The following is a 12622-nucleotide window of genomic DNA, read 5'->3' on the forward strand; positions in this document are numbered from 1 at the left end:
TGTTTCAGTCCCATCAGTCCCCTTGCAGACTTGGAACCACAATTCTCGACACCAAAAACCTCACAAAGAGTGACCTTTCCCCCTGATTTATATTTGCACTTTTTAGCATAAATGTAACTGTAAGGTTGTGTATGGTCTACAGTAGGTTTGCCTTTTTGTGTCACAGAAACCAGTCAGATAAACAGGATTTTGTTTTTTTTTCGTATTTTGTAGCTAAAGCAGATGTGTGTGTCACTATATATTGCACAGGGCAGGGACAAAACTGTTGGGCTAAAAACAGAAGCAAAACTCCTCCCTCTCAGCACAGAAAACAGGAAGAAGGGACAAGAAGTCAGTACCTAACGCTACTGCTGGTAATGTATTTGAAAACAAACCAGAAAAGCAAGACAATCCAGTAAATGAGACTTTTGTTGATATAAGAGGGAATTTATGAGTGTTTGCTGAAAGTGTTTGGAGCCAACAGTGCTGATCCTGAACACTGGCTGAGCAAATACAAGTGAAATTGTGAAAGTGAAAGTAAGTCAACTGTCTGACAGCCGAAGGAGAAACCAACAGAATGGCCTCCAGTGCATCACAGTCTGAGGTGGACTGTACCTGCCCTGTGTGCTGTGATATATTTACGGATCCTGTTATCTTGTTGTGCGGTCACAGCTTCTGTAAGGACTGTCTTCAGCAGTGGTGGAGACAAAGTAGACTCCAGACATGCCCGGTCTGTAAGGAAATATTTCCGATGGCTCAGCCTACACGAAATCTGCGGCTGAGAAACCTGTCTGACACCTTGAGACGAGAGAGGAGTCAGAAAGCGAACTCAGGATCTGAGGATATGTGCAGTCTGCACGGTGAGAGGCTGAAGCTCTTCTGTCAGGATGATCAACAGCTCATCTGTGTGATTTGTAGGGATTCACAAAAACACAAGAAACACAATCCTGTCCCCACTAATGAAGCAGCAGAAGCCTACAGGGTAAGAACTGAATTGTCTGGATGGGTTGGTGGTTTCCATAATTTAATATTGATTAATCATAGTGCACATAGCAGGCAATGTTTGTTGTGAAGCTAATCCACTGTTTACTATGTATTAAACATATGCGCCTTTATTTGCAGGCTCAACTCAAGTTTAAGACACTGCATTTAAAAACCAAACTGGGGTCGTTTCAAGCACAAAAACTCAACTATGACAAAATGGCCGGCCACATCAAGGTAGGTCACAAATGAAATGGTTTTAACGCAATCAGCAACATGTGTTGTCTTCTATCATCAAAAAGATGTCTCTCCTCAGCTCCAGGCTCAGCAGACTGAGAGGACGATCAAAGAGGAGTTTCTGAAGCTTTACCAGTTCCTGCGAGCAGAGGAGGCTGCCAGGATTGATGCAGTGAGGAAAGAGGCGACGCTCAAGAGTGAAGCGATGAACATCAGGATTGTTAATCTGACTGCAGAGATCTCCTCGCTTGAAGACAGAATCAGAACCACAAAGAGGGAGATGATGGCTGAGGACATCTCATTTATGCTGGTACTCAGTGACTTCCTGTGTTAATGAACATTCTGACCTTAACATTGAATATTTAACTAAACTGGAGGTATTCATTCATCACCCTGTTTTCTCTTTATTTGACAGAATGTCAGATCCACAATGAAGCGGTAAGTTGCTTCCTGTACGCTCTCTATTGAAACACAGCTGAGTGATAGTCAGGGCTGATGGTAGTTTGAGTCTCATCCACTCTGTGGGGAAAAGATGTGGATGCATCTCATTAAAAAGTTTCAGGGAGAGGCGAGCTAGATCGAAGGTGGGGAAGTCCAACGTGGGCGTATTTAAAACATTTGACTGGTAATCTGTGGCTGCCTAATATTCCTGCAGATCCCAGTGCAACCTGCCAGACCCAGAGACTCCATCAGGAGCCCTGATTGACGAGGCCAAACACCTGGGGAACCTGCTGTTCACAGTCTGGAGGAAGATGAAGGACATAATCCAATACAGTAAGCAAAGTGTTTCTGCCTGACTTTATTTTACATTTCAATCTGCAGTGTGCAGATAACTGATGAACTTAATCACCAAACAACACCAGGCTGTTCTGTGAATACACTGTAATACCTTCAGTAAACCTTTAATATAACAAACCTTTTGTTTCTATGTGTTCTTCTCTAAGCTCCTGTAACTCTGGACCCCAACACTGGCGACCCACTATTGATTATATCAGAGCACATGACCCGTTTGACAGAGAGCAAAAAGAGTCAGCCGCTTCCTGAAAACCCTGAAAGGCGGCAGAATTCAGACATCCTCGGCTCTGAAGGCTTTAGCTCTGGAAAACACAGCTGGGATGTGGAGGTGGAGGCAGAGCAGTATTGTTGGGCTGTTGGTGTGGCTGCTAGAACCAAAAAGTCAATCAATAAAGGGTTCTGGGGCATTTCCAAACATACCAAAGACCCTCTGTTAGAATATATTAAAAAGAGAGAAAAGAAAATTGAAGTACAGGGTTCAGAGCCCCAAAAGATCAGAGTGCATCTAGATTATGACCAAGGGATTCTGTCATTTTTTGACCTTGATAGGAAAAGACCTGTACACACCATCAAATACACTTTCACAGAAACAGTCTCTCCATATTTTCGTGGGAATGTGAAAATCCTCCCAGCTGTAGTGTCAGTGAGGATAAGAGAGTAGGTGTATAATGTTTTCAGTGGCTGTGGAAGAGATTTCTTAAGTTTCTAAAAATAACCCTGATGTCACTGGGCTTACCTCAGCTTGGACTTTCAATTTATAATTTTTGACAGCCTGCATTATGGGAAATGTAGGATCCACTGCAGGGTTTTAGAGGGAAGACTAAATATATGAATCTGTTAAAAGTTTGAGTTTTTGAAATCATGTCATTTTATGATGCACTCTGAATGTATCCACTGTCATGATTTGATTTTATATATCAGATGTTTTAATGCAAATGTAAAAAAGTTTAATCATGTAAATATTTGTGATCAGACATTAAAATAATAAAGACAATTTTCCTGAGTCCTTCTGTTTCTGAACTGAGGGTCTAAAGACAGACAGTGTACAAACTGAAACAGAAATCAGTCAGATAAGAAGGATTATTTAATAACACTTTAGATTCTGGTTGCATCATACTGAATAATTCTTCCCAGTTTACAGTGTAGTTATTTGTACTAACAGTGTACCTGAATGTACTGATTTTTGCCATGCTAACATTGCAGTTTACAGTTATGTTGTGTGTCTTTACCTTATTCCTAAATCAGAACTGCAGAGTGGCATTCAACAGGTGAAGTGTAGGGAAACACTGCAGTATTTCAATGGAGTAATAATTCTAAAATATCCTGCTCTCACAACAGAAAGAAGTAAAGGCTAAAGAATTAAGAATATTTAATTATTAAAATAATTATATACAAAAAAATCCTTTGAGACTTGTTACCAATGTCTGAGCAGTGTGTTAATCATTAGACTATCACGCCTACACAAAGAGTGATCTTTCCCCCTGATTTATGTTTGCACTTTCAGCGTAATGTAACTGTAAGGTTGTGTATGGTCTACAGTAGGTTTGCCTTTTTGTGTCACAGAAACCAATCAGATAAGCAGAATCATTTCTTCTCTCCTCTTTTGGCTAAACTAGATGTGTGTGTCACGGTTAACTGCACAGGGCAGGGACAAAACTGTAGGGCTGAAGAAAAAAAAAAAACTCCCTCTCAGCACAGAAAACAGGAAGAAGGGACAAGAAGTCAGCACCCAACGCTACTGGTGGTAATGTATTTGAAAACAAACCAAAAAAGCAAGACAATCCAGTAAAAGAGACTTTTGTTGATATAACAGGGAATTTATAAAAATTGTTTGGAGCCAACAGTGCTGATCCTGAACACTGGCTGAGCAAATACGAGTGAAATTGTGAAAGTGAAAGTAAGTCAACTGTCTGACAGCCGAAGGAGAAACCAACAGAATGGCCTCCAGTGCATCGCTGTCTGACGTGGACTGCACCTGCCCTGTGTGCTGTGATATATTTACGGATCCTGTTATCTTGTTGTGCGGTCACAGCTTCTGTAAGGACTGTCTTCAGCAGTGGTGGAGACAGAGTAGACTCCAGACATGCCCTGTTTGTAAGGAAATGTTTTCGATGGCTCAGCCTCCACGAAATCTGGCACTGAGAAACCTGTCTGACACCTTGAGACAAGAGAGGAGTCAGAGAGCGAACTCAGGGTCTGAGGAGATGTGCAGTCTGCACGGTGAGAGGCTGAAGCTCTTCTGTCAGGATGATCAACAGCTCATCTGCCTGATTTGTAGGGATTCACAAAAACACAAGAAACACAACTGCTTCCCCATCAACGAAGCAGCAGAATCCCTTAGGGTAAGAACATATATATTTATAAAACAAACAGAATCTTTGGTTTGGTGTATTTAACGTGTGTGCCATTATTTGTAGGCCAATCTCAAGCTTAAGACACTGCATTTAAAAACCAAACTGGGGTCTTTTCAAGCACAAAAACTCAACTATGACAAAATGGCCGGCCACATCAAGGTAGGTCACAAACTAAATGGTTTTAACGCAGTCAGCAACATGTGTTGTCTTCTATCATCAAAAAGATGTCTCTCCTCAGCTCCAGGCTCAGCAGACTGAGAGGACGATCAAAGAGGAGTTTCTGAAGCTTTACCAGTTCCTGCGAGCAGAGGAGGCTGCCAGGATTGATGCAGTGAGGAAAGAGGCGACGCTCAAGAGTGAAGCGATGAACATCAGGATTGTTAATCTGACTGCAGAGATCTCCTCGCTTGAAGACAGAATCAGAACCACAAAGAGGGAGATGATGGCTGAGGACATCTCATTTATGCTGGTACTCAGTGACTTCCTGTGTTAATGAACATTCTGACCTTAACATTGAATATTTAACTAAACTGGAGGTATTCATTCATCACCCTGTTTTCTCTTTATTTGACAGAATGTCAGATCCACAATGAAGCGGTAAGTTGCTTCCTGTACGCTCTCTATTGAAACACAGCTGAGTGATAGTCAGGGCTGATGGTAGTTTGAGTCTCATCCACTCTGTGGGGAAAAGATGTGGATGCATCTCATTAAAAAGTTTCAGGGAGAGGCGAGCTAGATCGAAGGTGGGGAAGTCCAACGTGGGCGTATTTAAAACATTTGACTGGTAATCTGTGGCTGCCTAATATTCCTGCAGATCCCAGTGCAACCTGCCAGACCCAGAGACTCCATCAGGAGCCCTGATTGACGAGGCCAAACACCTGGGGAACCTGCTGTTCACAGTCTGGAGGAAGATGAAGGACATAATCCAATACAGTAAGCAAAGTGTTTCTGCCTGACTTTATTTTACATTTCAATCTGCAGTGTGCAGATAACTGATGAACTTAATCACCAAACAACACCAGGCTGTTCTGTGAATACACTGTAATACCTTCAGTAAACCTTTAATATAACAAACCTTTTGTTTCTATGTGTTNATGAACTTAATCACCAAACAACACCAGGCTGTTCTGTGAATACACTGTAATACCTTCAGTAAACCTTTAATATAACAAACCTTTTGTTTCTATGTGTTTTTCTCTAAAGCTCCTGTAACTCTGGACCCCAACACTGGCGACCCACTATTGATTATATCAGAGCACATGACCCGTTTGACAGAGAGCAAAAAGAGTCAGCCGCTTCCTGAAAACCCTGAAAGGCTGCAGAATTCAGACATCCTCGGCTTTGAGGGCTTTAGCTCTGGAAAACACAGCTGGGATGTGGAGGTGGAGGCAGAGCAGTATTGTTGGGCTGTTGGTGTGGCTGCTAGAACTAAAAAGTCAATCAATAAAGGGTTCTGGGGCATTTCCAAACATACCAAAGACCCTCTGTTAGAATATATTCAAGAGAGAGAAAAGGAAATTGAATTACAAGGTTCAGAGCCCCAAAAGATCAGAGTGCATCTAGATTATGACCAAGGCTTACTATCATTTTTTGACCTTGATAGGAAAAGACCTGTACACACCATCAAATACACTTTCACTAAAACTGTCTTTCCATATTTTCTTGGGAAGGCAAAAATCCTTCCAGCTGTAGTGTCAGTGAAGATAAGACAGTAGATATGTAATGTCTTCAATGGCACTGGAAGAACAATGTGAAGTTAAAAAAGCAACAACCCTGATGTCCCTGGGTTTACCTCAGCTTGGACTTTCAGCTTATAATTTTGAACAGCCTGCGTCACAAGCTGGAGGGATGGGGTTTGAAAGGCATTTAGGGAGCAATGAGGGTCTGATGGAAGATGCCATTGGGGTGCATTCTGGGAAATGTAGGATCCAGTGCTTTCGGAGGTTGACGCCTACTTGGGATTACAAGTCAGGATATCTCCACCTCTGCTGCTTTAAGTTTGATTATTGTCATTTAAAGCTAGCTCTTTTGCTGTGGGGTACTGGGGGTCCATCTCTGAAGCTGCTGCTCACTTGGCGGTGGGGAAAGAGGCGGAGGACATACTTTGAGGCTCTAGCTAACGTTAGCTACATTGACGTGAACTTAAAGCTCCAGCTATGAGTCTTTGGCCCAGTTAGCGGAGGGCAAAACTATTACCAACATTTTCTCTCCATCTCTCTGTATGGAATTATGAAACTAAATAATTGTAGAGTCAGTTTAATATAATTCATTGAATGTTGTAAGTAGATTGTAGAGCTGAATATATGAATTTGTTGAAAGTTTGAGTTTTTGAAATCAATTCTAGTTTAATTTTATGATGAACTCTGAATGTATCCAGTGTTTTGATTAAATTTCATATATCAGCTGTTTTTAATGCTGATATATGAAACAGACTGTTAGAGTTTTATCATGTAAATATTTTGAGATCAGACTCATTAAAATAATAAAGACAATTGTAATGTTTCATCAATGTTTCCTCATTTTTGCAGAGTTCTTTGTCTGAACTGAGGGTCTAAAGATAGAAGCTGTACAGACTGAAACCAGTCAGATAACAGGGATTATTTGCTAACATTTTAGATAACGACCTGCATCATACAGTGTAATTCTTGTCCATTTACAAGGTAATTATTTGTACTAACAGTGCACCAGTCACCAGTACATACTGATACATACATGTAGGAACAAGGGAAAGAATATGAAATTAGGGAACAAGAGAGTAAGAGTCTGGAACAACAGATAAACAAGGATAAATTCCTCATATATATATATATGTATATATAGCTATGTATATATGTATATGTGTGTGTGTGTGTGTGTGTGTGTGTATACGGGCCAACTTACGAGAGAATTGCCGAAGGACTGACCAGCCGTGGCTTCCCTCGGAGCAAGGCGCAAGTCATTAGTCATACGTCACTATTTACATCACACGCTGAGCTACACATTTTGTTACTTGCTCACGCCCCCCATTGCCCCGAAAAAGGGCTTTTATTAGGTACACCTTGCTGGTGCCTGGTCTTAATTCTTGGTGGCATAGATTCAACAAGGTGCTGGAAACTTTCCCCAGAGATTCTGACTTGACCAAGATTGACATGATAGCATCACGTAGGTACAAATCTCTAATTTATAGAAAATATAAGTTATGTATATATGTATATATATATATATATATATCTTTAATAATTATAATTTGAATAATTATAAATATGTACAAATAATTCACATACTAACTTAATTAATTTCATTTAATTATTTATTTATATCTATATAATATCTATTTAATATACTCTATGTGTATTAAATTCATAACTTTTTGTATAGGCCCAGTTGAATATTGCAGTGATAATGTGTGGTGATTACAAAACCCCACGGCACATCTGGATTGACATCATGGCACACCATTTGAGAACCACTGATCTAGTGGGCCGGATTGGACCCTATGGCGGCCGGTTCTGGCCCACGGGCCGCATGTTCGACACCCATGGAAGAGGTGGGGAAAAAGGCCGTTCCTTCCTCTTTCCATGGAAAACAGGAAATATTGAGTACTGTGGTGAGATATTTGAAAACAAAACTCAGAAAACAAATCCAGTTAATACGACGTTTATGTATGTTTTATGAGTGTTTGTTCAAAGCGCTCGGAGCTTATAGCGCTGGAGCTGAGCAAATACGAGTCAGTCTGTGAAAGTGAAAGTAAGTTAGCTGCGTAAAACCACAGGAGAAACCAACAGAATGGCCTCCAGTGCATCACAGTCTGAGGTGGACTGTACCTGCCCTGTGTGCTGTGATATATTCACGGATCCTGTGCTCTTGTTGTGCGGTCACAGCTTCTGTAAGGACTGTCTTCAGCAGTGGTGGAGAAAGAGTGGAGAGCAGACATGCCCGGTCTGTAAGGAAATATTTCCGATGGCTCAGCCTCCACGAAATCTGGCACTGAGAAACCTGTCTGACACCTTGAGACAAGAGATTGGTCAGAGAGCTAAATCAGGGTCTGAGGAGATGTGCAGTCTGCACGGTGAGAGGCTGAAGCTCTTCTGTCAGGATGATCGACAGCTCATCTGTGTGATTTGTAGGGATTCACAAAAACACAAGAAACACAACTGCTTCCCCATCAACGAAGCAGCAGATTCCTACAGGGTAAGAACATATGAATAGTTTAATAAAAACAACATAGAAAGTTTTTGGCATTGGTGTTTTTCATGATTTTAGAAATAACTCTTAATATTACGCAACAGGATTTAACGCCTTTATTTGCAGGCTCAACTCCAGCTGAAGATCCTGCATTTAAAAACAAAACTGGGGTCGTTTAAAGCACAAAAAGTCACCTGTGACAAAATGGCCGGCCACATCAAGGTAGGGCACACACAAAACTGTTACTGAAGCAAAGAGCAACATGTGTTGTCTACTCTGAGTTTACAAAGAGATTCAAAGTCCAGCTGCATTTTTCCCCCCCATATCGTAGATAAGCAAATGTCGACGATACAATAACAGTCAACTTTTATGTCACGGTAAACCTCGAAATCGGTATATTGCTGCACCCCTAGATGCATTACTTTGGATCTCAGTGCGTGATGTGATTGGCTAGTTTGCGTTACATCCAGTGCTGTAACAGTAATAATATTACTTTTCCATTAACAAGTAGTGGACCTAATAAAATTTCAGTGATAATATCACAGTAACTGCAAAAACCAAACAACCTGTTACAACACTACTTTTGTTATCACATCACTACTGACTTTAAATACAACATCACATCAGTGGAATCATTTTCAGAATCATCACGCTGCACATGCACATCACAAAGCAGCGAGCTAGTTGGAATCATTCCCATCACTTTGATTTTGTCAGGAGGAGAGATGACAAGAGCAAAGTTGCTGCAGGTAGTCGGACTAAAACCCTTTACACTGCAGAAAACATGTCCGGTCTGAAACACCTCGGCTACTACGACCGACGGCACAAAAACGTAAAGCTCCAGGAAATACACCCCACCAAAGGTGAGCCCTCTGTGGCTTTTGACATCGGCTGTATCCCTACACGAATGTACTGGACATTGGCTGAATGGTAGTCTGTCTTCCACCCTCATCCCTAGCCCTTTTTAAACAGGAATTGTGCAAATTTGCAGGAAAGCCCAATCAGTCTTTTTTCAGCATTGGCAGTATAAAAGCAAAATCGGGGAGTGCAGCAAAATGCCATCTGTCTACTTTTGTTTATACAGAATGTGCCTTTTTTGGGGCAATGGGGGGTGTGAGCAAGTAACAAAACATGTAGCTCAGCGTGTGACGTAAACAGTGACGTGGGAGGGAAGCCGCGGCTGGTCAGTCCTTCGGCGATTCTGTCATAAGTTGGCCCGTTCTTCACCGTTCCTGTCATCTGACGGTTAATGGCCTCTTCTTTTGCGAGGGCAAAGACTCATCTTTACAGTGTCTGTCAGGTTTGCGTTTCCCTCTTGCTACTAGCTGCTCGCTAATTCCTGCTATCAGCTGTTTCCTGTTTATCCACCGCCAGTGGCTCGCACGTGCGGCGTCATCAACAGCTCCTCCCACAAGTCATCAACAGCCCCTCCCGTGGTGGGAGGCCGCCCCGTTCTTTTTAAACCAAAAAGGTTCTGCCAATATGACTACCCTACGAGGCGGAAAACTGGGCACCTCGGATCAATTCGCCAGTCCGGCTCTGTGTGTCTAAACACTCGCAGCTTGCCGGCAAAACAGCCCAACATTCGTGGAAAATCTGGCAGTGTAAAAGGGGCTCATGACTGTCGAAAAGGGGAACATGAAAGAAGTGTGACCCACAACAATTTGGCCTCTTTAACCTGCTCAATAGCTGCCTCGTGCGAAGAGTTGTACACCTGCCAAATATCAGCCCCTTTAGCCTATTTTCAGATACCCATTTCAAAACCAGCCTCAACTCTTCTTGAAGTGTTAAGTTAAGCTCCTTGGCATTTTTCACAGATGCATGCATTGTAGTGTCCCTGTAGTGTAGGGTCCTAGGCATCCTGGGTGCACAGAGCCTCTGCTAATAATGTCTCTCCTCAGCTCCAGGCTCAGCAGACTGAGAAGACGATCAAAGAGGAGTTTCTGAAGCTTTACCAGTTCCTGCGAGCAGAGGAGGCTGCCAGGATTGATGCAGTGAGGAAAGAGGCGACGCTCAAGAGTGAAGCGGTGAACATCAGGATTGTTAATCTGACTGCAGAGATCTCCTCGCTTGAAGACAGAATCAGAACCACAAAGAGGGAGATGATGGCTGAGAACATCTCATTTATGCTGGTACTCAGTGACTTCCTGTGTTAATGAACATTCTGACCTTAACATTGAATATTTAACTAAACTGGAGGTATTCATTCATCACCCTGTTTTCTCTTTATTTGACAGAATGTCAGATCCACAATGAAGCGGTAAGTTGCTTCCTGTACGCTCTCTATTGAAACACAGCTGAGTGATAGTCAGGGCTGATGGCAGTTTGAGTCTCATCCACTCTGTGGGGAAAAGATGTGGATGCATCTCATTAAAAGGTTTAAGGGAGAGGCGAGCTAGATCGAAGGTGGGGAAGTCCAACGTGGGCGTATTAAAAACATTTGACTGGTAATCTGTGGCTGCCTAATATTCCTGCAGATCCCAGTGCAACCTGCCAGACCCAGAGACTCCATCAGGAGCCCTGATTGACGAGGCCAAACACCTGGGGAACCTGCTGTTCACAGTCTGGAGGAAGATGAAGGACATAATCCAATACAGTAAGCAAAGTGTTTCTGTCTGACTTAATTTTACATTTCAATCTGCAGTGTGCAGATAACTGATGAACTTAATCACCAAACAACACCAGGCTGTTCTGTGAATACACTGTAATACCTTCAGTAAACCTTTAATATAACAAACCTTTTGTTTCTATGTGTTCTTCTCTAAAGCTCCTGTAACTCTGGACCCCAACACTGGCGACTCGCTATTGATTATATCAGAACACATGACCCGTTCGACAGAGAACAAGACTAAGCCGCTTCCTAGAAACCCAGAAAGGCGGCAGACCTGGGACGTTCTCGGCTCTGAAGGGTTTGGCTCTGGAAAACACAGCTGGGATGTGGAGGTGGGGCTGGACTGTTGGGCTGTTGGTGTCGCTGCTAGAACCAAGAATCCAAAAGGGTTCTGGGGCATCCTCAGACATGCTGCAGACGTTCTGTTAGAATATACTCAACAGGATTATGACAGAATCGACTTCAAGGGTACAGAGCCCCAAAAGATCAGAGTGCATCTAGATTATGACCAAGGCATACTGTCATTTTTTGACATTGATAGAAAAAGACCTGTACACACCATCAAATACACTTTCACTAAAACTGTCTTTCCATATTTTCGTGGGAATGTGAAAATCCTCCCAGCTGTAGTGTCAGTGAGGATAAAACAGTAGGTGTAATGTATCATGTTTTCAGTGGCAGAGATTTCTAAAATCTAAAAAATAACCCTGATGTCACTGGGTTTACCTCAGCTTATAATTTTGAACAGCCTGCGTCACAAGCTGGAGGGATGGGGTTGGACAGGCATTTAGGAGGCAATGAGGGTCTGATGGAAGATGCCATTGGAGAGCAGTCTGGGAAATGTAGGATCCAGTGCTTTTGGAGGTTGATGCATACTAGGGACTAAGTATCATTTATTTGAACCTAGCTCATGTGAGTTCCTCAACTGTATAGAAGTACATACAATCATCTTATTAACATCATTCAGTGTATGTTTTAGTTTAGGTTTTCTGGTTTAATTTTACAATGTACTTTACATAAATTCACTGTTATGATTCAATTTGATGTATCAGCTGTTGTTCATGCATTTTAAACAGATTGTTATAGTAAAAGCATGTAAATATTTTGAGATCAGACTCATTAAAATGATAACAATGATAACCAATGTTTCCTCATTTTTGGGGAGTTCTTCTTTGTCTGAACTGAGGGTCTAAAGGCAGAAGCTGTACAGACTGAAACCAGTCAGAAAACAAGGATTATTTGCTAACATTTTAGATTACGACCTGCATCATACAGTGTAATTCTTCTGCCAGCCCGTCGTGGTGAAGAAGGAGCTGAGCCAGAAGGCAAAGCTTTCGTTTTACTGGTCCATCTACTTCCCAACCTTCACCTATGGTCATGAGCTCTGGGTAGTGACCGAAATAATGAGGTCGCAGATACAAGCAGCGGAAATGAGTTTCCTCTGTGCAGTGGCTGGGCTCAGCCTTAGAGATAGGGTGAGGAGTTCTTACATCTGGAGAGT

General features: G+C 42.2%; 2 protein-coding genes across 5 annotated transcripts; both read left to right on the forward strand.

Moving 5' to 3' along the window:
• On the forward strand, positions 1-12255 carry LOC126398935 (zinc-binding protein A33-like). Of its 4 annotated transcripts, XM_050058597.1 has the most exons (7): positions 1-961; positions 1102-1197; positions 1277-1507; positions 1613-1635; positions 1853-1971; positions 2142-2653; positions 11775-12255. In XM_050058597.1, the coding sequence occupies exons 1-6, from the start codon at positions 557-559 to the stop codon at positions 2651-2653; spliced, it is 1386 nt and encodes a 461-aa protein (XP_049914554.1). In that variant the 5' UTR covers positions 1-556; the 3' UTR covers positions 11775-12255. The 4 variants fall into 4 exon arrangements, with proteins under 4 accessions (XP_049914554.1, XP_049914552.1, XP_049914555.1 ...); XM_050058595.1 differs by lacking the exon at positions 11775-12255 and having other exon boundaries at positions 2142-2971; XM_050058598.1 differs by lacking the exons at positions 2142-2653; positions 11775-12255 and adding an exon at positions 5550-6807 and having other exon boundaries at positions 3-961.
• LOC126398936 (zinc-binding protein A33-like) lies at positions 7920-11780 on the forward strand. Its single transcript, XM_050058600.1, has 6 exons — positions 7920-8516; positions 8637-8732; positions 10412-10642; positions 10748-10770; positions 10988-11106; positions 11278-11780. The coding sequence occupies exons 1-6, from the start codon at positions 8112-8114 to the stop codon at positions 11772-11774; spliced, it is 1371 nt and encodes a 456-aa protein (XP_049914557.1). The 5' UTR covers positions 7920-8111; the 3' UTR covers positions 11775-11780.
• Positions 12256-12622: the final 367 nt, after the last annotated feature.

The sequence above is a fragment of the Epinephelus moara genome, chromosome 12 (genome assembly GCF_006386435.1).
Source record: "Epinephelus moara isolate mb chromosome 12, YSFRI_EMoa_1.0, whole genome shotgun sequence".
NCBI lineage: Eukaryota > Metazoa > Chordata > Actinopteri > Perciformes > Serranidae > Epinephelus > Epinephelus moara.

Coding starts and splice junctions, on each gene's coding strand:
- LOC126398936 (XM_050058600.1), top strand. CDS start 8,112: ATGGCCTCCAGTGCATCACAGTCTGAGGTGGACTGTACCTGCCCTGTG. Junction 10,643..10,747: donor AGAACATCTCATTTATGCTG/GTACTCAGTGAC, acceptor TTTATTTGACAG/AATGTCAGATCCACAATGAA. Junction 11,107..11,277: donor GAAGGACATAATCCAATACA/GTAAGCAAAGTG, acceptor TCTTCTCTAAAG/CTCCTGTAACTCTGGACCCC.
- LOC126398935 (XM_050058597.1), top strand. CDS start 557: ATGGCCTCCAGTGCATCACAGTCTGAGGTGGACTGTACCTGCCCTGTG. Junction 1,198..1,276: donor AAATGGCCGGCCACATCAAG/GTAGGTCACAAA, acceptor GTCTCTCCTCAG/CTCCAGGCTCAGCAGACTGA. Junction 1,508..1,612: donor AGGACATCTCATTTATGCTG/GTACTCAGTGAC, acceptor TTTATTTGACAG/AATGTCAGATCCACAATGAA.